At 37.7% G+C, this 27,937-nt stretch overlaps 1 protein-coding gene across 3 annotated transcripts in view; it reads right to left on the reverse strand.

The window, feature by feature from the left end:
- The window catches only part of Dcaf6 (DDB1 and CUL4 associated factor 6), a 114,278-nt gene that overhangs the window by 55,032 nt on the left and 31,309 nt on the right, over positions 1 to 27,937 (reverse strand). For all 3 annotated transcript variants that reach the window (XM_050158426.1, XM_050158427.1, XM_050158424.1), the window contains exons 4-10: positions 25,995 to 26,180; positions 22,447 to 22,560; positions 19,346 to 19,481; positions 14,033 to 14,244; positions 7,622 to 7,715; positions 5,734 to 5,853; positions 3,725 to 3,967 (exon numbers count right to left, since the gene is read on the reverse strand). In XM_050158426.1, coding sequence (XP_050014383.1) covers positions 3,725 to 3,967; positions 5,734 to 5,853; positions 7,622 to 7,715; positions 14,033 to 14,244; positions 19,346 to 19,481; positions 22,447 to 22,560; positions 25,995 to 26,180 — 1,105 coding nt within the window. The remainder of the gene's footprint in view (positions 1 to 3,724; positions 3,968 to 5,733; positions 5,854 to 7,621; positions 7,716 to 14,032; positions 14,245 to 19,345; positions 19,482 to 22,446; positions 22,561 to 25,994; positions 26,181 to 27,937) is intronic.

Here is a 27,937-nt window from a genome sequence, read left to right on the forward strand (position 1 = left end):
ATACATTTATCATCTTCATACATATATGAAGACAATCTAAACAAATTTGCCAAATAATAGAAGAGACAGAGCCCCAACTGGACACCTCTTGTCAACAAATGAGGTTTCCAGTACTGGGATTGGGCTACATCTAATTGAATTGTTCACCAAAATCCTAAAACAATCCAGACTATTGCAAAGACCACAGGTGGTTCTCCACAAACTGATGACAAGGTCCTATTGCTGAAAAAACACCTGCACAACTCATTGAACACAGAGAAGTCAAGTTGGACCCTATTTAGAGCCTTCGCCCCTAGTGGCTAGTGTTCTTGGCACTGGAAGGCACCTTGTATGGTACTGAAGGAAACACAAACACTAACCCAGCTACAAACTCTCTGATCTACAATGGTGTCCTGCCTGCAAAATATGTTAGTGCAATGGTGGCACAAAGTTTGTGGGAATGACCAACCAAAATCAGATTTGACTTAAGCCCCACTCCATGAGATGGAGCCCATATCAGATGTTGTTTGAATGACCAAGAACCTGAGAATAGACAGCCCAAAGACTCAGGGGAAAACCAAATACTACTGTTCTACTACAGGAATGTATCAATAAAATGAGTACTAATGATATTCTGCTATACTCATAGATCAGTTCCTTGCTTAGTCACTATCAGGGATGCTTCCTTCTGCAGCAGATGGGAACTAATACAGAGACCCACAGCAAAACAGTATGCTGAGAGAGAGAAGGGACTTCAGAATGCTCAGCCATAAATGGAATGTTCCCATCATCCCTCCCTCAGGGTTCAGGGACCTCGTAGAAGAGGGAAGGCACAGGGACAGGTGTGTAACTCCTGGGAATCTGGGAAGGCACAAAGACAGGAACAGGAGTGTAGTCCCTGGGAATCTGGGAAAGCACAGGGACAGGAGTGTAGTTCCTGGGAATCTGGGAAGGTATGGAGAAGGAGCGTAGTCCCTGGGAATCTGGGAAGGTATAGAGGAGTGTAGTCCCTGAGAATCTGGGAAGGTATGGTTTGAACTGCTCCAGTCAGGTGTAATAGAAGATATGTTTCTTCTAGACAATGTTAGAGAGCTGGAATGGTCAAGAAAATGAGTGTTTTGTTCTTCATTGTGAAGAAGTTCACAGCTTATGGAGTAGAGAAGGTAAACCAGAAAGATAAAAATGTTAAGAGCCAGGAAAGAGTAAAATAAACACACTTACAGCTGGACAACAAAGGTGTGGAAAGAGACTGCTCTGGCAAGTGTTCACTAGATTTGTGCTACGACTTTCATCGTCATCACTAGAGATTCAGGTGTAGATTATGAGAAGGATCTCGAAGCACTTGGGCTAGTTTTTGTTCTCACTGTCCCTTAGTTAACTATTAAAGATGACAGGAGAGGCATGTGATATGAAGGAAAGGCATAAACATTAACATAAAAAGGTATCCACAGCAAGATGAGTATAGAGAAACAGTCTATACACAAGGCACTGACAGAAATCACAGCTCTAAATTGGCATTCCCACCTACTACCGTCTCACAATGGACAATCCCCAGTGTCTGTGAAGCCATCTGGATTTGGATAGGCTTTGGTAAGCACAAGTGGACCAGGAAAATAACAAAACAAAAACATGAAGTCCTTGCTGTAGACATGTTGGATGCTAGGATAATGAAAGGGCTACTATTGAAACAGTTACAGGCATGACCTACATCTCACACCAAACCATTTTCCTCAGAAGTGCTACAATTTAGAAAACAGGAAAATACTCTAATCATAGCTTATAAAAGTCAAGAAAAGTCTCAATCTACTAACTCAAAATATTTCCTTACTTTCTTTGAAATGTTCATGGCCAATGTTATGATAATTTAGTCACCACAAAACTATTCTCTAGTGCTTAGTACATTAAACACTAAAAGGGGTTCAGCAGTTTACACTGTGGTATGAAAATACATAAAATAGCTATGAAAAGCATTTTTTAAAGCTCCCAAATATTTACTCACAAATGTGTTTACAAAATAATTGGGATTATTTAAGACTCAGTAGAACTTAAAACTGGGCTAAAGAATCTTTTGCTTTTTAATTATAAGTTATTATTATAATTGCTTAAAATCTTGGCCGGGCGATGGTGGCGCACGCTTTTAATCCCAGCACTCGGGAGGCAGAGGCAGGCGGATCTCTGTGAGTTCGAGACCAGCCTGGTCTACAGAGCTAGTGCCAGGAGAGGCTCCAAAGCCACAAAGAAACCCTGTCTCGAAAAACAAAACAAAACAAAACAAAACAAAAATCTTGCAGAATATTTGCAACCACACTATTACTTTAAAAATCCTTATCTTGAGGCTACAGAGATGGCTCAGTCGTCAAGAGCATTATCCTGTTACAGAGGACCTGGATTCAGTTTCCAGCACCTACATTGTGGCTCACAACTGATTTAACTCCAGTTCCATGGATGCTGATGCCCTCCTCTTCTGGCCTCCTCAGGCACAAAGATAGTGTGCATGCCTAAGTGCAGGCAAAACACATGAAATAAAAATACATATTTTAAACATTTTTATTATCTTTACCAATTATACAAGTTTTGATCTACTTTTCACTCCTCTGGCCCTATTTCTCAAACAATGCAAAATATTTTATTTTCTCTCAAGCTGAAACACCTTGTGAAATGGGGAAGAGCTGACTTTCTAGCTCAGCTTTAGTTTAGGTTTTGATAAACTGTATATAGTGTTAAACAGGTCTGTGGTTGACCCTGACTTCCATTCCCATAGAAAGTGAATATTAATTACCAAAAATGAGATACAGTGATAAAACAGAACTTAATTTAAAACATATTATCTTGGATTTGGCATCCAGGACAGCTTGGAGGCAAAGCTGTTAAGAAACAGTCAGAAGTCTTAGTTTAGGTGGTAGCTGTATTCCTAACTATATTCCTTGCTAACATTTTTGTTCTGTATCAAGTAAAATGTTTCCTTAAAAGAACTTAAAAATAATAAACAAATACATTGTTTTTACTCTATTGACAAGTATAGTAAAAATTTCAAGTAGATTATGTAGATGTACATATACATCTATATACATATATTTATTGAAATTACTATAAATAATAGTATATTCCATATTTGGGAGGAAAAAATAAGAAGTTACTATATTGAGAGAAAAATATACCAAGAGAATTTAGGAACTGGTATTTTTTTTTTACTAGTATCAAGTAAAGGCAAAAATTTGGTAAAAGAATTCTTTTTCATATATATAATAATGAAATAATTCTCCTGGTAAAGCACACTATGCTGTTGAGAAGGGTCAATCACAGGCTCACTATACTGAACATAGTTAAAGTATTTCATAATTTGAGAAAAAATTTAAAATATAAATACAAAAGGAATAATAATAATGAGATATATTTCACTATCATTTTAATATAGACACAGAACCAAATAAATCTAGAACATTATTTTCATCAATAATGGTCTATAAAATAATCTTTCAGTGTATTAAACTATGTCAAAATAACATCAAGTTAACTTAAAAAACTATCTTTTATAAATTAAAGATTCACTATTTGTAAAAATTAAAGCAAATTAGATACACGAAGTTTGTGCTTAAGTTACTATTTACATACCACAAATAATTCTGACCATTTATTCCAGCAAGACGTTACTGTGATGTAGCATCTTTCACAACAGACTAAAAGGTGGGTGCTCATTATGAGAGACCAGCACTTGAACAGCCCACTTGAAGAATAACATCCTCACCAGACTGATGATGGGTGTGCTGTCCAGGTGCTTCAACAGGCTGCCTTTGCTCACTGTCTGGAGAATGAGGGCTTTCTGTGGCAGATGCTGCGGCCTGAGCCTGAACTGACACTGTAGAGGATGTAGAAGGCTGAAGAAGTTGCTCAGATGGGGTATCTACATCCATTGCAGTTTCACCCACTTCCAAATTAGGACTTGATGGAACTGTAGGAAGAGTTGAAGCATCTGGCTGATTTGTTCCACCTTCAAAAAAAAAAAAAAAAAAAAGAAAAGAAACACATGTTAATGCAAACTCAAGTTTTTAAAATATCTGATTATTTTACATACATACATGTATGAGTGTTTTGGTCACAAGCATGCATGTGCCTGCAGAGGCCAGAAACAGATATTGAATTCCCAGAACTGGAGTTGTTGACAGTTGTGAGCAGTTATGTAGGTTCTGGGAATTGAACTCAAGTCTTCTCCAAAAGCAGTAAATGCTCTAAACTCCCCCCTCCCCCCTCAAAAATGTCTTCATTTATTATGCATACACATACCAGAAGAGTTCACCAGATCTCATTATAGATGGTTGGGAGTCACCATGTGGTTGCTGGGACTTAAACTCAGTGGTTAAGAGCACTGGCTGCTCTTTCGGAGGACATGGGTTAAAGTCCAAGCATCCACATGATATCTTATAACCATCTTTAATTCTAGTCACAGGGAATCTGGCACCCTCTAAACCATCTCTTAATTGTTCTTGAACCATATCTCCAGCCTTGAACTCAAATTTTAAATGCAAAATAACACAAAAACAAACCTCTACAGAAACATGCTCTGAAAACACACACACAATATATGTGTATAATAAATAAATATATTATATATGTATATATACATATACATACATACATGCATACATACACACACACACACACGAAATTTCAATGTGCTGATTAGTCTTATGTCAACTTAACACAAGCTAGAGTTACCTGAAAGAAGGCAACTTCAACTGAAAAATGCCTACCTAAGATCCAGCTGTAAGGCATTTTCTTAATTAGTGGCTGATGAGGGAGGGCCCAGATTATTGTGGGTGGTTCAATCCCTGGGCTGATGGTCCCAGGTTCTATAAAAAAGCAGGCTGCGCAAGCTGTGGGAAGCAAGTCAATAAGTAGCACTCCTCCACGGTCTCTGCATCAGCCCCTGCCTCCAGGTTCCTGCCCTGTGTGAGTTCCTGTGCTGACTTTCTTTCGTGATGAAGAGTGATGTGGAAGTGTAAGCCAGGTAAATCTTTCCTCTCCAACTTGATTTTTGTTGAAACCCCCAACTAAGACGTTCAGTCTACCAGTAATAGCCACTAGTGGTTTGGTTCACTTGAGCAAACAGTCTATCAACAGAGATAAGAAACAATGACAGATTCTTGCTAAAATAATCAATCTTGGGCCAGTATGATGGCTAAGCAGGTAAGGATACTTCCTGCCAACCCTGACTGAGTTTGAAAACTAACTCCCCCAACTTGTTTTCTGACCTCCATATGCACACTCACACATATATGTATACACACCATATACACATTTTTAAAATAATTTTTAAAATTATATGCAAAACTTTAGAGTTTTGTAGATGTCCATTTTTAAAGTGCATTGGAAAGGGACTTAAAATTGGAAATCCTAGTCTTGTTTTCTTTGTTTTGAGATAAGTTACAATTGGGTCTAGTGGAATCAGAAGAGACCTATGACTACTTTGGTTATAAAACACAGTTCAGTTTAGATAGATGATAGCAACCAAAACTATCTTCTAGTAGGCATGGGCTACTGAGTGAGTTCCAGGAAAGTTGGGCTTACACAGAGAAATCCTATCTAAAAAACCACACAAAGAAGAAAGGAAGAATGGATGGAAGGAAGGAAGAAGAGAGAGAGACAACCATCACCACCAACAACCAAACAAACAAACAAACAAAAAACCCGCCAAAACTATCTTCCATAAATAGATTTTACCAGCTTTCCAACGACTTTAAGTAGTGAGCAAATTACCTCTGGGCCGAGGTCTTCCCCTTCCTCTATTGCTTTGTGCAACTTCACTTGCTTCTTCAAACCACCTTGATAACATGTCAGACATTCTCTGCATCAGTGACACGTTGGGACTTTGCTCTCCTATAACAATATAAAGTTTATTAGTAAATTTGGCAAAAAGTCAGGATCTTTGATAGAAAAACCTAGATTTGACAGCCTTTAAGATGCTAGAAATTAAAAATCAAATCACCCAAGTAACTTACATAAATGTCTAAAAAGCCATTACAGTCCCCATCACCTTTTATAATAATTATATGAGTGACTACCCATGTATGTGTACAGTACCACCTCCAAGAGTGTGAATTCTCATCTTCATCTATGCCTGTTCTTAGGTAACTATGTTTCCCACTCCTGCCCCACCACTGTCTATTAATAGTGATAAGAGTACCCCATAGAAAGGGCTCATGAATTCTAAGTGGAATAAACAGAAGGAAAGGCTAGCTTTCTCACTACAAACATTATCATCAAAGACAGACATGAAATAACCTTGGGGTTTTTAACCACAATTTCCCTAAAGCAGAATTCTTATTATTTACTGAAAGTCCCAGTATTTAATGAGATCAGGTCCTTTTGGGGTTATATGGCCACAGGTATTTGCAACTAGCTGTCAGAGAATGTATTTTGTCTTTTCAACTTAACCCCTTTTCTTTGTTCAAATAAACATTTGTTTGCTTTTCTCCATTAAGGACATTTTATTTTGTTACACCATGGGAGATATTAAGAATATTTTATGTTCTTACAGTGCTGTGGATTTTAAGGGCATCTTAAAATGGAAGTATGAAAGCCCAACACTCAGGAGGCTGAAGCAGGAAGACTATTGTTACTTGGAGCCCAGCCTGGAATACACAGTCAGGCTGTCACAGTAATGAGGGCAGTCAGGGCTACACAGTAAGTCCCAGGCTCAAAAGTCAAAACAGACAAAGAGTATGAGGTCACATAAAAAAATGTAATAATTATCCAATCACATAATTCTTTGATATGGTTTATTTTTTGAAGACAGGGTCTCTACACTCTGTAGTCCAGCCTGGTCTGGAATTTACTATGTAGCCCTGGCTTGAACTTATGATAATCCTTCTGTCACAGCCTTCCAAGTTCTGGAATTACAGACATGTAAGCCACCTTTACACACTGTAACTTTATATTTAAGACTATTATAAAATAGTCAAGAATACATACTTAGGAATACTCTTTTGATTATAAAAGGTTTAATAATAATTAGAATAAGATTTTGGCTATAAATTCATTAGATAAGATATATTCAGATAAATTGTTTTTATATGTATATATACATATATGTGTGTTTGCATGTATGTGTATATAAAAATAAAACATACTTATTTAGTGTCTCAGCCATTGCACTCTTAGGAATTTATCCTATGACATATTTGGGCAACTCATGAAAATATACTTATTAAGATTTCATTGTAGCTGGGCAGTAGTGGGCACATGTACTCTGGGGGCAGAAGCAGATAGATCTCTTTGAGTTCAAGGGCAGCCTGGTCTACAGAGTGAGTTCCAGGACAGCCAGGACTACACAGAAAAACCCTGTCTCAAAAAATTTTTTTCATTGCAGCATCATTTACAATAGAAAACAATGGAAATGAGGAGACACCTGAGAGATGACTCAGATGTTAAAAGTACTGATGCTCTTGAAAAGGACCCAGGTAGTTCCCAGCATCGACAAGGTGGTTCGCAACCATCTGTAACCCCAGTGTCAGGATATGTTATGCCTTCTTCTGATCTCCACCAGCACAAGGCACAGTACACATGCAGGCAAAACACTCACACAGATAGGGTAAATAAATCTTTAATACCATATATCACAAAGAAAATGCCATAATGTATTTACCATCTCGTTCTCGTTCACTCTCTGGCCTTGCTCTGGGACCAGTATCTGACCAATCACCACGAAGTCTCAAGCGCTTAACTGGAGGCTGTCGTAACTACAAGGTAATAACACAAGTAGATTCTACGTGAGTCTAAAGAACAGATTGCTTTCAACTTTTATTCTAGTGATAGCGACTGAATCCAGGACCTTATGCAGATGAGCTAAGTACTATACCACTGAATTAATCCCCAGTCCACAATTCTTACAGCGTAATTTAATGGAGCTTTTCCAACTCCCTACTATCTTTAAGTATAGAATGAAATGCTAGATCAACACATAAAACACTGCTATATTCTGTATTAGTCTTTTACAGTGCTCATGATGCTAAATATCCATGGTGATACAGTCCATACTTACTTTCCTCAACCTAAAAAGCACAAATACAAATACAACTTTGAGACTGTGTATATGTAAACGGGGTTTAGTGATGACAGGCTGTAATCCCAGGTGAAGCAGAGGGATCACAAATTCAAGACCTACTTAAGAACAGCCTAGGCAACTTAGCGGCTCCTTGTCTCAAAATTAAAGAGGAAAAGAAGAGGAGGAGGAGGTGGTGTGGTGGTGGTTGTCTAGAGGAGATACAGTTCTGTGGTAGGGTACTTACTTGAGTTTAATCTCGAGAAAGATGAGGGAGGGTGGACAGAGGGAGAAAGAGAGAAGGAAAAAGAAATGAACTATGTACAGTGAGCTCTAATCACTGTCCAGCTGACAGCAAGAAAGTCAATCAGCCTAAGCTACAATACTGCGACGGTAGCATAGTCTAAGTACCTTACCTACTCACCTAACAATGACATAATGTTTTGTTTTTAATCTTTTCTGGACCACTTACTTCTCTGGCTCTTCCCAGTATCAACTTTATCCCTTCATCACTTGTGTCAAACTTTCTCCATTTCTGCCATCATTCTTAGCTAATAACTTTTTCTCCCACTTAAAAAAAAAAAACAACTACCATATGACTTTGCAACTCCTAAGCATACAAACATCTTCATAGCCTTCCACAGAGATGACGTGGACATCCATATTACTGCCTCTCTATCCAAATGAACAGATAATAAATGTGTAGTATACAGACACAATGGAATACAGCTCATTTGTGAAGACAAATGAAATCATGGCATGAGGGAAAAAGATGGACATGGAAAGTATAAGATCAAGCAGAGGACACAAACTCATAAAAACCTGTGTTCTGCTTCATATGGGGACCTGGTCTATGATGTAAATCAGTGTGTATGTGTATATTTGTATACACATGTACACACATACATACATACATACGTGGAAATGTGGGTAAAGTCCAAAAATTTAGAAAGTGAACCAAGAAAGGATTATATTGGGTGATGAAGGACAGAGTATAAGCAAAAGTATGTATGAGTAAAGTAAAAAAATATGAACCTAATTGTTTTCTAGTTTTTGTAGTAGCATGAATTCAACTTTCTGTATTCTAAAGAAGCAAGAACCATTTTTACATTCCCCAAATAACCCAACATGTGTCATTTATTTGGCAGTGATTGTGAAAACAGAGGTTCTTTTTTATCCCATTGACCACTAATGCAGTAACAATTAGACAATGACTAGTCGTCACCAAATACATTTGTCTCACTGACCCACTTGAAAGGGTGACTTTACCCCCAAATTTTTGTCCTATAATACACAAAATATGGCTTTATTTATTTTAAAAATAAAGCCTTGTAGAAATGACATCAATTTTCTCAGCAGAATTCTACAAATTTATTTCTACTTGAAACTTTCTAACCTAATCATTCTCAAAGAATGCATCATTCATTCTCTTTAATCCCAAGTGTTCCACCTACTGCTTTTTTTTATTGCCTTCCTTCAATCCTCAAACTCCTTGCCTCAATAATCACTCTATTCTTTTAATATTCATGTCTTCTTATCTGGTTCTCTCTCACAATATGCTGAAAGTTCTGTTATTGATGCAAAGAAAATCACAGTTGCATAAGAGTGTATATATTTCTTTCCAGCTATAGTTCTTTTCCTTTCACTTTACTCGAAAGCATGAGGAATGCCTGCATTTACCCGACCATTCCTTTCTCAATCCAGTCTAATCAATTTTTCCATTGTTGTTGGTTTTATTTTTAAGTCTTTCCGTTGATACCATCCTTGTCAAGGTCACCAAACATTTCAGTTTGCTTTCTATTCTATCATGACAGGAAGCCAGAACAAGAACTAAGGTAAGAACTCAAACAGAGCTCATGGAGGAAGGTGATCTCTGCTTTGCTCTCCATGGCTCAGCCTGCTTTCTTATAGAACCCAGAACTACCCACCCAAGAGTGGCAGCACCCACAGTGGGTTGGACCTTCACACATAAATCATTAATTAAGCAAATGCCCCCATAGACATGCCCACAGGACAAATTAATGGAGGCAATTCATTACTCGAGACTCTTTTCCTAGATATGTCTAGGTCTGTGTCAACTTGCACACCAATGAGTAAACATCATGGGGAGGGGGGACAGTCACTAGTGGAGGCCAGTGAGCAAATGCTGTGGGTAAATATTAATGCTGTCCAATCTAATGACATAAGTTCGATTCTAGGAACCAATATGGAAGAAAGAAAGAATCAACTTTTAAAAGTTCTCTGAGCTAGTCAGTGGTTCCAACACTCAGGGAGGCAAAGGCAGGCAGAGACAGGCAGATCTCTTTGAATTCAATGCCAGCCTAGTCTACAGAGCAAGTTCCAGGTAGTCAGGGCTACACAAAGAAACTCTGTCTTGAAAAAAACAGCAAAAACAAAAAACAAACAACAAAAAAGTTTTTTTTTAAAAAGTTATACTTATCTCCACATGTGTGCCATAGCATGTATACAGAAACAGAGATAGATGGAGGGAGGGAGGGAGGGAGGGAGGGAGGGAGGGAGGGAGGGAGGGAGGGAGTTAATACTAAGCTCAATTAATTTCCAAGTCAAAGAGTACTTTCAGGGATTAGTATCAACTGTTATCATTATCTGATTCTAGAACATTTTAATCTTCCCAAAAAGAAATCCCACTTCCATCAACAGCCATTCTTCTCCTGTCCCTTTTCAAAGGTCCAGAAAAACCAATAATCTACTTTCTCTCTCTAAAGATGTGTGTATTCAAGGATGGAGAGATGCTCAGTAGTTAACAGCACTGACTGTTCTTCCAGAGGACCTGGGTTCAATTCCCAGCAACCACATGGTGGGCTCACAACCATCTATAAGGGAATATGATACCCTCTTCATGAAAAAATTCAATAGTGCACTCATATACAAATAAAATATATAAATCTTTAAAAAGATGCGAGTATTCTGGATATTATTGCATATCAGTGGAATATGTACCCTTTTGTATCTATCACTTAGCATGGTTTCTTGTTTGGTTAATATGATACAGTACCACAATGATATTAGTTGTATTAGTTTGTGAATATGTAATACTTAATTATATACTTTTACAAGTTGATTATGACCAGGGAGATGGCTCAGTGCTAAGAGTGTTTGCTGCATAAGTATGAGGAACTGAGTTCAAATTTTTAGAATCCATGTAAAAAGTGAGTGTGGACAAGTATAACCCCATAACCCCAGCACTAGAGGTAGGGGAGTCAGAGATACTCTGGTAGTTTGCTGTCTTAAGTGAAAGGGTCTTGTCTTTATGTAGTCACTTTCTTTTCTTCCTTTCTTCTCTTTTTTCTTTTTCCTTCTTCCTTTCTTCCTTTCTTTCTTTTTGGTTTTTAGAGACAGGATTTTCTGTGTAGCCCTGGCTGTCTTCCAACTCATTCTGTAGACCCTCAGACTACAGAATGGCCTCAAACTCAGAGATCCACCTGCTTCTTCTTCCCGAGTGCTGAGATTAAAGGTATGCACCCCTGCCCAGCTCATGTAATCATTTTCTTAAGTTTAATATAAAATTAAGTGTACAGAGGTACCTAATAAATAATTGTTGGATTAAGAATAGCTGATCTAAATAATATTGTCAAAGTTTTAACATAAAATACCAAATGAAAAACTATGGAAATTAAAAAGAGGATAGTTCATTAATTTCATACATATACACAACTCTTGTTTGGCTAAATATAATAAGTATGATTTATTTTTATAATTCAGATTTTAGAATTATTGTTTTTAACTTGGTTGATTCAACAAAGCATACTAAGAAAAACATTTCCATAAAATGATTCAGCATTAGTCCTGATGATAAGGAGTCTATGATAGCAAAGTTGGCTGGCCCACTTAAAAACATGTGTACACTTCCAAGTTCTTCATTATCTCTCAGTCACAGAGTTTGACTGCAACTATACTTACCCACAAGTCTCAAGAGGAAATTACAAAGCAGCAACAAAATGACATGGCAGAATCTGTTTTTAACCAGTTCAATAAAGTCATAAACAGCTTATAATTTTCCTAATTTACGTAAATATACTGCCACTTTGAACATCTTAAAATTCATCTATAAAATAATCATTTTTTTTCTAATTTTATAATAACAACTTGTCAGGCCCAAGTTCTGGCAGTTAGATAAAAGCTGGATTCCTCAGCATTTGTGAAGCCTGCTCGGCTCTATCAAAAGAGCCATTCCCTTATCATGGGAGAAAGTATAAATGGCTATCTGTGATATCAATTAGCATACCAAAGCACATGTGGGCCTCCAGCCCCTCTCTGTGTCACAGTAACTGTTCATGCTGGCATCCTGGCTCTTCTCACCCCACCCCTTACCCCAAACTGCCTCAGCTCATGGGCTTCTATCTCTCCCTACCCTAGCTTCTCATTTCTCCTCATAACCCTGCTGTTTTGGCTATGCTCCCTTTCTTTTGTCTTTCTCTCTTAGTCTCCACCTCTGGTTCTCCCAGTCTTTTCTCTCCATTCAAGGCCAGATGCAGATGCTGGTCACATTTACTCAACTACTTTGTCTCTGCTCTGTACTCTTCCAGATGCCTCTGGCCGTTCTCTTCCTCATATCTACAATAAAAACCCTCCCTTCCCTTCAACCATACCTTGGAGCGGTCATATCATCGGTATTCACAACTGAATTTCATTTTTTGCCTCATAGTAATTACACATTTGCTACTGTTCTTCCTTTAAATGTGTAAATGTTGAGAATATAGCTCAGTGCTTGATATATTCTCTTGATTATTGCTCAATGTGAGGCCTTGAGTTTAATCTCTATTTTCACAAATCAAATAACATAAGCTCATTAACACCTAGCTAATACTAAATCACTATTAAGTAAAAATTAATTAATTTAAGTAACAACAGCTAATAAGCCAAAGTATAGAATAAGTATAAGTCATTGTAAAATAAAAAGGTCAAAATTAAGACTACAGAGATGACTCAGTGGTTTAGAGCACTTGCTGCTCTTCCATAGAACACAAGATTGGTTCCCTGTGCCCACATGGTAGTACACAATCTTCTGTAACTCCAACTCCAGCTCACAGTCTTCTGTAATTCCAATTCCAGGGGAAAAGACACGCCTTTTCTGGCTTTTGATATGCAATAAGCATGTACATAATGTGTAGACATACATATAAGCAAAACTACTATACATCCAAAATAATAAAATATTAAAAGTAAATCTTTAATAAAATATTTTTGAAGATCAATATGGCATGCATGTTAGGAAAAGCCTAGCAAACTAAACCAAATATGTTCTCATGGCTATATATTGTCAAAAATCTACTTCTAGCTTTCCACTTTTATATTGGTCACAGTAATTCAGTTCATTCACCTTTCATATAAATGCCCTCTTCAAGTTTTCCTACTTTCTCAAGTGGAAAAGGATGGAACTGTTGCCTAATGTGAATAGTAAATGGTAAGGGGTGGCACCTGATGCATGAACACAGTCTCTTAGATGTTTATCATCATATTGTCTACTGTCTTAATTGGCTTGCCTCCAGGTGCAGAGCTGTTGATATTTTATACTGCTGTTACGCATATACAAGGTTAAATGTTTTATATTACATATTTTCTTTTTAAAATTAGCTCAGTTTTTCTAGAGCTCTATTTATTAGCCTATTCTTTCATATGTTCCCTAAATCATAAAGCCTTCAAAAAAAATCAATGCATTTACTTCTTTACTTGAACACTTTTCTATTTCTTCTCTGAGTCAGCATCATATATAGCCCAGGCTAACCTCAAAACTTACTTAGCCAAGGATGACCTTAAATTGATTATCTATCCTACCTTTTCCCGGGAATTACAGGCATCTCACCATGAAGAAAGAGTCCAGGTTTTTTGGTTTTTGTTTTTCTTTTTTTTTTTTTTTTGACAGGGTTTCTCTATAGCTTTAGAGCCTGCCCAGGAACTAGCTCTTGTAGACCAAGCTGGTCTCGGACTCACAGAGATCCGCCTGCCTCTGCCTCCCACGTGGTGGGATTAAAGGCATGCGCCACCACCGCTTACCTCTTCTCGCCTCTCCTCTGCAGGAGTTTTAAGTTCTCGTGCTGTATCGTCTTTGGGATCAAAAAGATAGATGTAATCTGAAGAATAGCTGACAAGAATCTCCTGGCCATCTTCGCTGTAACACAGAGATGTTACTCTGCAGGATTTATTACTAAGATGAGAAGGGATAAAGCGAGCAACCATTCCAGTAGTTCCTCGGCCTGCATAATTCCCTAAATAACAGGAATTTATCAAAATTAGTACTGTTATAAATAAAAATAAACATTTTAAAAACTCTTAGCTTGAATTATGAGCTACATGAAATAATGTAGCAATATAGACCAAATTATCACTTTCTGAATCTATAAGATTCCTTTTTAATAGTCAAGAATTTATAGCAAACAAAAAAAGAATGCTATAAAGACAGCATATATTCCAGTTCTGTTGCTATGACCACACCAAAAGCAACTTGAGAAAAGAAGGTTTAACTTGGCTTATCCTCCCAATCACAATCTATCACTGAAGGAAATCAGGGCAGGAACTCAAGCAGGAGCAAAGGCAAGAACCATAGTAGAAAGCTGCACATTGGCTTGCTGCCCTGGCTTGCTCAGCTAGCTACCTTTCTTCTACAGTCCAGGCCCACAAAAAGCCCACATCAATTAGCAATTTAGAAAATGGGGATAACCATCTAGGGATACCCACAGGCCAGTCTGACTAAGACAATTCCTCATCTGAGATTCCCTCTTCCCAGGTATAACAAACCGACACACACACACAGCACATTTAAACACGCACACACAAGAAGAAAAAGAAGGAGGAGGAGGAGGAAGAGGAGGAGGAGGAGGAGGAGGAGAAGAAGAAGAAGAAGAAGAAGAAGAAGAAGAAGAAGAAGAAGAAGAAGAAGAAGAAGAAGAAGATCACCTTATCATTCAGAATTCCAGATTACAAGACTTGCTGAAATAACATTTACTAATAGTTGATTTCTATACAAAGTCATCTACAAACTTTTCATTCAAAATAAGATCATTTCTATACTAGGAAACCTGACACTTGGCAGAATATGTTGAATACAATTCTAATTGTTTATTAGCTATTTTTTTATTTTAGAAACCATTGTCTTTTTGAACAAATGACATTACCTCAATCCTTTAAAATAAATAACTTCATTAATATAACTTATAGGTGCCAGGATATCAAAATCATTCACATAGAAATCTTTGCATTCACATAGAACTCAAAATATTAATAGTTTTGGGGTGCAATATATTCAAATCAACACAAAGTTAGGCTAAGGATGAAAATACATGTGATGTAAGAAAACCACTTCATATGACAGCATTTTTTTTTGACAGAGCCTTTTTTGCCATTAAAAAAATTGAGATTTTTTTTTATGGTATTGGTATTCCGTTCACATGTATGTTTATGAAGAATGTATGTGCAATGCCCATGGAGGCTGGAATAGGAAACTGGAACTGGAATTACAAATGGTTGCTAACCACTTTGTAGATGCTGGGAATCAAACCCGGGTAGGTCCTCTGGACTGCTTAGCCATCTCTCCAACCTTCTTGCATGTGGAGAACATATTATTGACGATTTTAAACACCAATTCTATTGAAAGTACCGTGGTTTCTTCCTAGTCTAGTGATATTCTATATAACTGAATCAATCATCTGAGAATATCTAAATTAAAAATGTAAATAACTACTGCAACTAAGATAAGCCAAATAATGCACAATGGCTCATGATACACGTATTCTACACTAAAAGATCTCAAGAAGAGGATTATGAGTTTAAGGAGAATTTAGTTTTTAAAAAATTTCTGATGACTCTTCTGTCTTCCAAGAAAAAGGAAAAGGCCTTGCTAAATGAGCACCACTGTTTGAACTCTGACTGTTAAACAGGACTTTATAATCATGTTGAAGGTAATAGGCTATTATTTTGTTGCAGCTTTGGATGGTCTTTCTCTTCCAGGTTCCTCTTTCAGGTATGGTTCGTGTAGGACTCGACACAGCCTTCACCACTCTCTGGACCCTTTACTAAAGGCTTCCTAAATAGTCTGCATGGTGCAGAGAGCTGGCTCCCAGACACTACAAGAAGGAAGTCCAGTATGTCTGAGCACACCAGTGATTCCTGCCACCTCCGGGGAGCCTTGATAGCCATCTAGTCCACTTCTCTCAAAGCTAGCAGGGCTTGGTCAACTAAGAAAACAGCAGCTCAGAGGAACTTTTAGGACCTCTCCCAGAAGGGCCATGATTGCTCTTTCCTTCCAAGACACAGCTGTAGCTGAGAGATGAAACTTAGTGCTAGAAACAGCTGTAGCTCTGAAAAGTCGCACCCTACATGGGTGATGACTCACAGAAGCTGCTTCACTGGCGTCTCCACCACCTCCACTTAAAATGTAATTACTGAGAAAGGCAGCAGAAACTACAAGTACTGCTCCTCACATATGCGCCACCTGCAGGACCCAAGAGGCCACAGTGGAGTTCAGGGGTCCAATGCCTATGATCCCAAAACTGGGAAGGCAAGAGAGGAGAATCAAGGTCAAGGGTGACCTCAACTATACAACCAAATCACAAGGTTTCAAAATTTCAAGGACTAGAGATGTAGCTAGACCACAAAGTCTAGTTTATAATCCCAATTTTAAAAACTCTGGGCGGTGGTGGCACACGCCTTTAATCCCAGCACTTGGGAGGCAGAGGCAGGTGGATCTCTGTGAGTTCGAGACCAGCCTGGTCTACAAGAGCTAGTTCCAGGACAGGCTCCAAAATCACAGAGAAACCCTGTCTCGAAAAACAAAACAAAACAAAGCAAAACAAAACAAAACAAAAAAACTCTGGTAGTCTTCAGTACAATTCAGTATGGGAGGAGAGAGTTCAATTTGTCCAGGAATGCTAAATTCTAAGGATCCCTAAAGCTGTGTACTTCTGCACGATCAAGTCTCATCCTGCTAAAAATGTAAATTGTTTTTGTTGAGAATAATACTGACACCTATGTTTTCATATTATCACACTGTTTCACCCAAAATGTGCATATTCAAATTGACAGGACTCCTCATCACAGTTCAAAAGAGAAAATCTCTCAGAAGGCAAAAGCCTGAGGCCGAGGAGGAATGATGTGAAAGGTTATTTTGAATGTAATACTGCTATTGCACTCATGAACCCACAAATAGCTATGGTTACCTGCACAAGGTAAGCCCACTGACAGTCTAAACTGATGGGAGAGGGGCATATGAGGTCCCACCTCCAACTGAAGAGCTACTGGGAGTAATGAGGCTAGAAAAGGGGAGTAATTTTTCTTCAGAGATGTAGCCACTGGTAAGTTGTCCATGTCCAGTAAATAAGTCACATGTACGCACATGCAAGCAACTCTATTAAACTCAACAGGCATTGAGGGAAAGTAACATGAATGTAGGAGGGACAGGGTTGGACTAGAAGGATTACAGGGAGAGGGAGGAGGATAAAACAGAAGACTGGAGGAGGAAATGATCAAAATATAGTATATAAATATGTAAAATTGTCAAAGAATTAAAGTTGATTCAAACAAACAGAGGGGCTGGAAAGATAGCTCATTGATTAAGACCCCTGACTGCTCTTCCAAAAGACCTGGGTTCAATTCCCAGCACCCATATGGGAGTTCACAACTATCTGTAACTCCAAGATCTGATACCCTCACACAGACATATATGCAGGCAAAACACCAAATAAATAAAAGTAAATAATTTATTAAAAAAAAGAACAGAAAAGCTGTCATCTGGTATTCCCACACATTTGATAGTCTAAGTTGGTTATTACTGACACTGGTGGTTTCTGCCCAAGTACTTTATTTTCCATAACAATGTGGCCATATATTTGATATATATATATATACATGTACACGTATACATGCGTGACCTTTTTAATTGGACTTAGGTATATAATATGTAGCATATTTTATATCTTCTTAGCTTGGAATATTTTGAATATTGTTGCAGTACTGAATTTAAGTCTGATTTTGTAACTGTACTGGCAGCAAAGGAGATAGTCTAAAGAGAGATACCTGTATCTTTCTCTGTGGCTTTAAGACTATTAAATGGGTCTCAGAGAATTAAAATTTCCCCAGGACTATCATGTTTGAGGCAAGAAAGGCTAAAGCCGTGATGACAGCTAGAAAATGATTATGACTTCCAGGAAGAGATTTTACACAGTTCTGCCTAAATTGTACACCTCTACTTCCTGGCTTTTGTTTCAGCCTTTCCATAAATTTACAATACTGCTACAAAAAAGGCAGAGAGAAAGTAGGAATCCTTCTCTCCGGTTGAAGGATTAATTAATTAAGGAATAAATAAATCTATTTTCCTTTACCAGTATGTCTCCTAATTACTTGCAAGAAATGGTACATTTATGAATTGAAGTGTTCTACTGTACTGCCAAAATTGGCAACAATTATCATGAGGTAAAAGAGAGGCACAGAACAGATGCTCACCTAAGTCTCTAGAAGAACTAACCCTAAGACATCTTGATTTCAGATAGATACCTAAATTCTAGAAATGCAAGAAAAAAATTTCCAAATTTCTATTATTTTAAGATACTCGCTTTGAATAATTTATTATGGCAGTCTTGGAAAAAACAAATCAAGTGTTTAAGTGTTTGCTTGAGTGTGTGTGTGTGTGTGTGTTTGTGTGTGTGTGTGTGTGTTGGGGTGTGTATGTGAGTGTTTCTAGATGTAGGTACCTATGGAGGTCAGAAGAATACACATTCGATTTGCTAGAGTAGGAGTTACAGACAGTTTGTGAATCATCTGGTGTAGTTGGGAGCTGACTAAACTTGGGTGCAGGGACCCAAACTCAGGTCTGCTATAAGAGCAGCAAATGCTCTTAACTACTGAAACATCTCCCCAGCTCCTGTTACGATATTTTAAGTTGATAACTGTGGAAGCATTACTCCAATAGAGTCTGTTCTTTTTCTTGAGATAAGGCCTCCTGTAGTACCTATTGGCCTCAAACAGGAATGACCCTGAACTTCTGATTCCTGCCTCCAGCTATAGAGTGCTGGACTACAGCCACTATACCTAGTTTCCAACAGAGTGCCCCCGCATGGGAAGCTTTACCCCTTCTGAGGAGTGGATGAGGGGACGTTGGGTGCAGGAATGTTGGGGGAAACAGAAAGAAGAGAGGGAGAGGGAACTGTGGTTGCTATGTAAAATGAAAAACTTTTAAAAAAATTAGTAAAATACTTTTTCTCTTAAAATAATCTGTTATTTAAGTAACATTTTATAACAAAATTAAAAACTATATGAGTGTAAAATGTTATAAACATTTCTTTGAACAGTCCCAAATTTTGCCAAATATTTCCTCACCTGTAGCTCTTGTGCCCAGCATTCGCCGGTCATAAATTCGTACTGAGCTATCAGAACAACCCACAGCAAGGTAATAGGGTACTGGGGGACAAATAGCCACAGATGTGGCCGCACGCCGGCAGTTGATTAAAATATCCTATAAAAGACAGGCATGAGACCAGTTACATATAGCTATATAGAAATAGAAGTACTCTAAATTTAAATATTTCCCCTCTCATTGTAAGACAATAACCTATTTCAGACATTCTAATTCAGTGAACAAAAACAAAAAGAGGAAAAAAATGGTTTCTTTGTAATTTATCTTTCAAGACTATTAGAATTTATTTCTAGCATATTTAGCCACAATATTATTCCTATCATACACATTTACCAATTTCATAATTTGAAGATCTTGTTAGGAATTATTCTGTCATCACTGGATTTTCTTTATACTTTCTGACTATACACATAATAAGCTTTATAAAGGAAATAACTCTTCTACTTCTTAGCCCTTGTATTATTATGAGGATGTTGCTTAGAAAAGGACACCTGTACCCTCCTAAAGTGTGGATTAATCTATGGTTTAAAAACGTTTGAAATAATGAGTACAGTACTAACCATTTACTAAGAAATGCATATAGCATATGTTCTCAAAGAACGTTATGCATACACGTAAAATATGTATATAACATGCAACCTAGGACAGAATGAGGGGACTCCATGGAGGGAGGTCAGGGTCATTGCTCTTGCCCACAAAAGCCAACATGAGCTTGCCTGCCAGAATAGGGAAAGGCAAAGCAATTACATCAAGGTAAGGGCAAGTACCAAAATGATGGGCTTTCTGCTACCTCTTCAAGCAGGCAAACTCAAGGATTATGCTGCATAAAGCAAAAAAACAACAAACGAGAAGTAACCAAGGAACTTCATGGCTTCCCTCTTGCCCTTCACCTAAGTACCTGAAGCCCCTCACTAGTCAACTCTCTTGCCCTTCTCACCTGAATGCCTAAAACTAGTCCTGGCCTAGTCCTGTTTTCTCCAGTAGTGCTCACGGGACTCACCACTGAGAGTGCTTCCTGCCCTGACTCTGCAGGGTGTTTCAGATAGTCTACCTGCCCTCCATCCTCCAGGCCACTACTCAGGGAGAGGAGGTTATCTCTCCCGAGTAGTTTTTATTCCTGAGGTACAGTGTTAAAAATAGTTTTTTAGTGATTTGGGAAAATGTATTTAAAAATGCGTGTATGGGGAGATATCATATATGCACATTTTTCCTCAATACTAAAGTTCAAACACAGGGCTTTTGGCATGCTAGCTACTAATCAGCTACATCCCTGATCCCTAAACACCCAATATTTAAAACTTATTTCACCTTTCAATGTGTGTATGTGTTTATATATGTTATATAACATAAAACAGATCAAAATTTTGTGTTTAAAATATCTGTTTGTATGCCAGTCAGTGTGGCACATGCCTCTAATCCCAGCACTTGGGAGGCAGAGGCAGATGGCTCTCAAGCATTTGAGGCTAGCCTGGTCTACAGAATGAGTTCCAGGATAACCAGGGCTACACAAAGAAACCCGTCTTGAGGGCTGGAGAGATGGCTCAGTGGTTAAGAGCACCGCCTGCTCTTCCTAAGGTCCTGAGTTCAATTCCCAGCAACCACATGGTGGCTCACAACCATCTGTAATGAGATCTGTGCCCTCTTCTGGCCTGCAGGCAGAGTACTGAGAATACTGTATACATAATAAATAAATAAATCTTTAAAAAAATGTTTAAAAAAAAAAAAAAGAAACCCGTCTTGAAAAAAATTTTTTTTCCTACTTTTTATTTTCTGCTTCATCAGTTTCAAATATATAATTTTTTGTGGTTATTCTGGTTTAGTTAGTAATTATTCAACATAAATAAATAAATAAATATTTTTTTAAAAAAGAAACCCGTCTTGAAAAAAATTTTTTTTCCTACTTTTTATTTTCTGCTTCATCAGTTTCAAATATATAATTTTTTGTGGTTATTCTGGTTTAGTTAGTAATTATTCAACTTGAATAATAATGATTCTTGGTTTTGTTTTGTTTTTGGCTGCTATGAAAATAAAGTGAACAATATTTCATTAACACTTCAATGATTCAGTAAAGAGCTACTGTATTCTTCATAGTGTATGACAGATAAAACTCTTGGGAGAAGCTGTCTAAAGCCAAAAAATATTTTTTTCAGGCTTTTTTGTTTGTGTGTTTGCTTGTTTTTGTTTTTGTTTTTGTTTTTGTTTTTGAGACAGGGTTTCTCTGTGTATCCCTGGCTGTCCTAAAACTTGCTCTGTGAACCAAGTTGGTCTCAAACTTGCAGAGATATGCCTGCTTCTGCCTCCCAAGTGCTGTGATCAAAGGCATGGGCTGCCGCCACCCACCTGAGGCCTTTTGTAAGTTTTAAATATTAATTCATAAAATACTAATAGGTAAGCAAATCTTGAAATGTGAGATAAATTTCACTATTTCTTTAAAAGCAAACAAAAATTCTTATTTTAAAAGATGGAGGGAAAGATACTCTGGTTTCATAGACTTTTAACCACTGCTGTTTTGGTAAGTCAAACTGTCTACTTAGTAAATGAGATGAACTCTCCAGGTTTTTAGAAAACTAGACAAACTGTCACATAGTGTGTGTGTGTGTGTGTGTGTGTGTGTGTGTGTGTGTGTGTGTGTGTGTGTGTGTATTTGTAGGTGGGTGGGGGTGTAGGTGTGTTCATGCCCGTACAGGAGTGCATATGGGTACAGAAGTCAGAGGTCAATGTCAGGGGTCATCCTCAATTGCTCTATACCTTATTCTTTGAAACAGTCTCTCACGAACCCTGAAGCTCACCATTTGTAATCTGCCTATAGGATTACAGATGCACACTGCCACACCAGCTTTTACCTGGGTTCTTGGGTTTAAAACTCAGGTCATTTACAGAGTCATCTCTCTATCCTCTATAAAAATATATTTAAATGGACAACCGAAATAGAAGTTTCTCAACCTCGTTAATACTGAAAGAATTTTGTGATTGAAAATTTTAGCAAAATAAAACTATCACCAAAGGTATTATTGAATCATAATTAAATTTTCTAAATCACTTGTTATAAAACTTGGATTCTTACATCTTTGCAGTCTTCTTTTGTGCAACTAGTTTTGATGCGTGTGTCAAACCACCTAACAGTTCCATCTTCACCACAGGACAGAAAGGTGTAAGGGTCATTTGGTACAGTCATAATCTGAAGATGAAACAAAAGAAACACTACTAAACAACTAAACAGGCAGCTTAGAAACACACTGCTACTGTTTGATACATCCGTGAAGGTGAACACAGCAAAACTATCCATGTTTGTCATTATCTATGATTTATCCAAAGCATGATTTAAAACAGAGAATACACAGACATATAGCAGCCTTGGAAAATATGATTTCTTTGAAATTATATCAATAAGACTTCATATAAGATTTTCCAAAATTATAAGCTTTGAGCAACTTAACTTTGGAAATATGTTTAAATTAAGGATGTTTAAGTGGGAAGATTATGCAGAATTCTCCATATGGAGCCAAAATAATTATAAAAATCATTATGAGTCAAAGAGGGAGGCAAAAATCTGTCAGAAAAGACCACAAGATAATGGAAAAATTCAAGTAAAGAAACACAAAAAACATTTTGAAGAATTGACTTAAAAGATGGAGGAAGGAACCCTGATTCAGAGCAGTATAAAGGTTATTGAAGTGGAAAAGGTAAAATCATAAGGTTCATAAACCCATAAACACTTGAATTTGAGCCTAGAAAGATTAATTTTAGTTGACTTTTAGAATTATTAGATTTTAAAAAAATGTATTGCTTAAAGTCTTATGTATAGATATATTTATTGTATCTGTTTCTCTAAAACTTCTAGTACTGATATTTCTTTGCTTTTATTGAACAAGTTTATAAACAACACAAAATAATAAGACATACATCACAGAAGGCGATTATAAAAAGCACACCCAACACAAATGAAGGGAATGCATATTTCAAGAAAGATACGACTTTTGACTTATTTCATATTTGTGAGAAATGTGATTACTACATCATCTCAATGAGTTAGAAGTGCTGAATTATTTAATTATGAAGTCATTTTATCAGTAAAACATATTTGCAACTTGTTGCTGACTCAGCTCTGATGACTTCATTCAATAAAAGGGTCATTTTTCACTTAGTATACTACTGTCTATAAACCAAATTGCAGAGCACATATTTCCTAAAGTATTGTTTATATGATTGATTTAATTCCTTCATCTAATTAGTTCACTAGTTTAGAAAACCAAGTTTCACTCAGGTAATTACAATATGCATCATTAGAACATTTATAAGTGATGCCCTGTGACAAAGACTAGACCAGGAGTTCAAAGCAAATTAGGAAATCTGTGTCTAGTCTAGCTGTTGACCTAGTAATAGATTTAGTGATCATACATGAAAATACCATTCAGTGTCTCAGTTGACTTCTCGTTAGCTGGAAGATGTAGGACTCTCGGCTACTTCTCCAGCACCATGTATGCTTGTACACCACCATGTTCCCTGCCATGATGATAATGAACTGAACCTCTGAAGTATAAGTAAGCTATTCCAATTAATGTTTTCCTTTATAAGAGTTGCCATGATCATGATGTCTCTTTACAGCAACAGAACCCCTAAAACAGAAGAAGTTGGAACCAGGAGTGGGGTACTAGTACTTTGATAAGCCTGATCATGTTTTTGTTTGGAGTAATATTGACTTTGGTACTTGGGTTAGGAAAGCAGCGAAACGCTTAAGCACTGCTTAATAGGCCATACTAGTAGAACATTAGAGAGAGTTGCAAAGAGTTATTTGAACTGTGGGATGCTGGCTCACAAGGTTACAGAGGAGAAGAATATTAATACATGGCCTAGAGATCATTCTTGTGATACTGAGGTAAAGAATGTGACTGCTTTTTGCCCTTTTCCAAAGAATCTGCCTAGGTTAAAATAAGAAGTTTTGTATTACTTCCGTTGCCAGAAGAAATCTCAAAACAGCCTAGTATAGACTCTGCCATGTGGTTATTAGGGTAATTCTAATGAAGATTTATAAAACAAAGGAGCAAACTGAGCAGGGTACATTACAAAATATATAAATTGAGAAAAGGGGCACCAGGACACAGACAGAGCTAAATTCTGTGCTAAAAGAGATCAATAGATTAAGATGAATAAAAGGAGTGGTGGCCTCAGGGCAAGATCACACCCAGCTAAATTTCTAACTCAAAGAACTAAAGCAAAGCTTAGAGCTGGGAGTGGTAGTGCACACCTTTAATCACTCCAGCAGCAGAGGCTGGTGGACACCTGAGTTGAGGCCAGCCTGGTCCACAGGACAAGTTCAAGGACAGTCAAGCTTAAGCAGGGAAGGACAGAAAGCTAGTGAGGACTTAATTGAATGAGGGGGGCGTGATCCAGTTCTAGGAAGCAGCAGAGTTTGGCAGCTTCAGCCATGTGGTTCCGGCTTTAGAGTTATGGATAAAAGAAACAGGTTATGGAATTTGCCTTCACGCCAAAGGAAAACTGCTGAGGCCAGGATGTGTCCAGATGTCCCTGAGTGTAGGCCTAGTATAGAGGTCATTGCGTGAAGCTGTGAAGTTGAAGCCTGGATTGCCTTGGAGAACCCAAGATGTTAGAGATGACAGAGTCTTAGGATACCTGTAGAGGAGAGCTCTAACAGGGAGTGGAAACATCCCAAGAGAAAGAAGTGTGGTAGACAACAAAGCTGAATGGAGTTGAAGATTTGAAAAGCTTTTGATGTCAGACATGGAGATGCAGAGTTTGGAGTCTGCCCAGCTGGTTTTCAGTCTTGCTTTGGTCCAGTGTTTCCTCACTATGCTCCCTGCCCTATGTTTTGGAATGGTCATGTATATCCTGAGCCATTACATGTTGAAGTATGTGATCTGCTTTTGATTTTTGATTTTACAGGTAATTACAGTTAAGAGGTTGCAAGAATCTCAGAAGAGACTTTGAATTCTAGACTTTTAAACATTGTTGAGACTATGATAGACTATGGTGGGTACTTTTGAAGTTGGACTGAATGCATTTTGCATTATGATATTTTTAAAAGCTTATGGGGGCCAGGGCGCGGTAGCTTGAATGTAATTAGCCCGCAGAAGCTCATAGGGAGTGACACTTTTAGGAAGTGTGGCTTTGTTGGAGTGTGGTCTGGCCTTGTTATATCTCAGGTGACTTCCTGTTGGCTGGAAGATGTAGGACTCACAGTTACTTATCCAACACCATGTCTGTCTGCACACTGCCATGCTCCCCACCATGAAAATGGACTGAATGTCTGAACTAAGTGAGCCATCCCGATTAATGTTTTCCTTTATAAAAGTTGCCATGGTCATGGTGTTGTCACAGCAATAGAAACCCTAACCAATAAATGCACAGAGGGAATAAGGGCTAGCACCTGTTTAAGGCATGATTGTTTAAGCAACTGCAAATTCATCTTACAATACTAATACTTGATTCTTACTTTTATAACTTTATCCACAAAATTTATGAAGATAAACTTTCAGAAGGCTTTGGTGAAATACAACCTGCCAATAATTTCTATACTTAACAGTATAGATGCATGTGTAAACAAATGCACTGATACATCTCCATGCATTTACACATGCAATCACAACACTGTACCTCATAAGTAGTTCCATAATGGCACGTAAATTGGCACTGTCTGTTTGTTTCCACATCTTGCTCGATATTAGTATAGAAAATGACTCCATCTCCAGAGCAAGACACAATCTGCTTATCATCTGTGCACGGCAAAAACTTTGCACTAAATATATTTGCTCGATGCCCAGAACGGATTGTTGTCAAAACCTGAAACATACAAAAAAATGTAGTTCATAATAAGTATTTTTCTCCTAGTGAGAAACATTCATGTTTAATATAATCGCAACTAGTAATAAATTCTCATTGACATCCTCAACAAAAGATTAGTGTTTGATTCCAAACTAATTATAAAATTATAGAATCTCACATATTTTCTTTTGTTCTGAGATAAGAAAATTATCACCAATTTGAGTAATTCCCTGAAAAGCAGCTTCAGTCACACTTCTTATTTAAATCACTTATCTCTCTCACTCAGAAATTCTTGGTAACTAAGAAAGAACCATTTGGATTGACTTTTGAAACAGTATGTACTAGATGATTGATTTGTTTTCTTTCAAGACAAAGAATCAAAATGACTGAAAAACAAATTAATAAAATGGTAAGATAAGCATATAGCAGAAGTTCCAATGTCTAATTCCTTACTGTGACAGAAATAAAGGTTAATACTAGTGCTTAATATTTGCAATATACATTGCAAATCAAGTACTGATTTCTCTATAGGATTTAAAAATTGGGAGTAAAAATAACCAAAAACAAACAAACACAAAACCCTGAACAAGACAGTCCAAAGATAAACAGACGATCCTTAAAATTATGAAAAAAAATGTTCAATTTTATTCATAAAGGAAACTGAAATTGTACTGAGATACCAATTCTTGTTCAGCAGATTAGAAACAATTTAGAAGCGTGACAACAGCCTCTCTAAGCAGGCCTGCGGGTGTGCTAAATGACAGCAAAGCACAAGAGTTCATCAAGAACTCACAAAACTATTTATGTGTCAACCCCACACTCAGGAAAGTTAATTTCTAAGAACTTATCCTGAAGCTATACCTCTAGTAACACTGAGTTATTACTTACATGAGTAAAAAAGACTAGCTTAATGAATTGTTACATCCATCTCCACAACAGAGAGTAAGGTGAACAGAAATATGTGTTGTGCCTTAAAAAACAGGAGGGAAAGGTAAAAACTATGTGACAATGTAGCCATAAAGTTGGCTTGCTGATGTCTCATGGAGCAAATATGAACAACACAGCACAGTACCAATGTAAACCTCTGCAATCTCAGCTCCTCGGCAACAGAGGCAGAATTGGGAGCTCAAACTCTAGGCTAGATTACAGAGCCAGTTCCAGGCCAGCCTGTGCTACACAGCAAGCCTCTGTCTCAACACACAAAATAACAACAAATCCCAGTAGCAGTGGTAGATTATAATATACTGAATTAAAAATACAAATCTGTAAATTCACAAATTGCTTTAAAGGTTTTTTTTTAATATAATTTTTTATTGAAAAAAAATTTTTTTCCGCCTCCTCCCCGCCTCCCATTTCCCTCCCCGTCTCCCTTTTCCCCTCCTCCTCCCTCTCCTCTCCCCCTCCCCCCATTCCTCTCCCTCTCCCTCTCCAGTCTGAAGGGCAGTCAGGGTTCCCTGCCCTGTGGAAAGTTCAAAGTCCTCCCCGCTCCATCCTGGTCTAGGAAGGTGAACATCCAAACTGGTTAGGCTCCCACAAAGCCAGAACATGAAGTAGGATCAAAACCCAGTGGCATTGTCCTTGGCTTCTCAGCAGCCCTCATTGTCCGCCATATTCAGAGAGTCCGGTTTTATCGCATGCTTTTTCAGTCGCAGTCCAGCTGGCCTTGGTGAGCTCACAATAGATCAGCCCCACTGTCTCCGTGGGTGGGTGCACCCCTCGTGGTCCTGACTTCTTTGCTCATATTCTCCCTCCTTCTGCTCCTCCTTGGGACATTG

The sequence above is a fragment of the Alexandromys fortis genome, unplaced genomic scaffold (genome assembly GCF_014885135.2).
Source record: "Alexandromys fortis isolate MF-2015 unplaced genomic scaffold, M_Fortis_MF-2015_v1.1 scaffold_97, whole genome shotgun sequence".
Taxonomy (NCBI): Eukaryota; Metazoa; Chordata; class Mammalia; order Rodentia; family Cricetidae; genus Alexandromys; species Alexandromys fortis.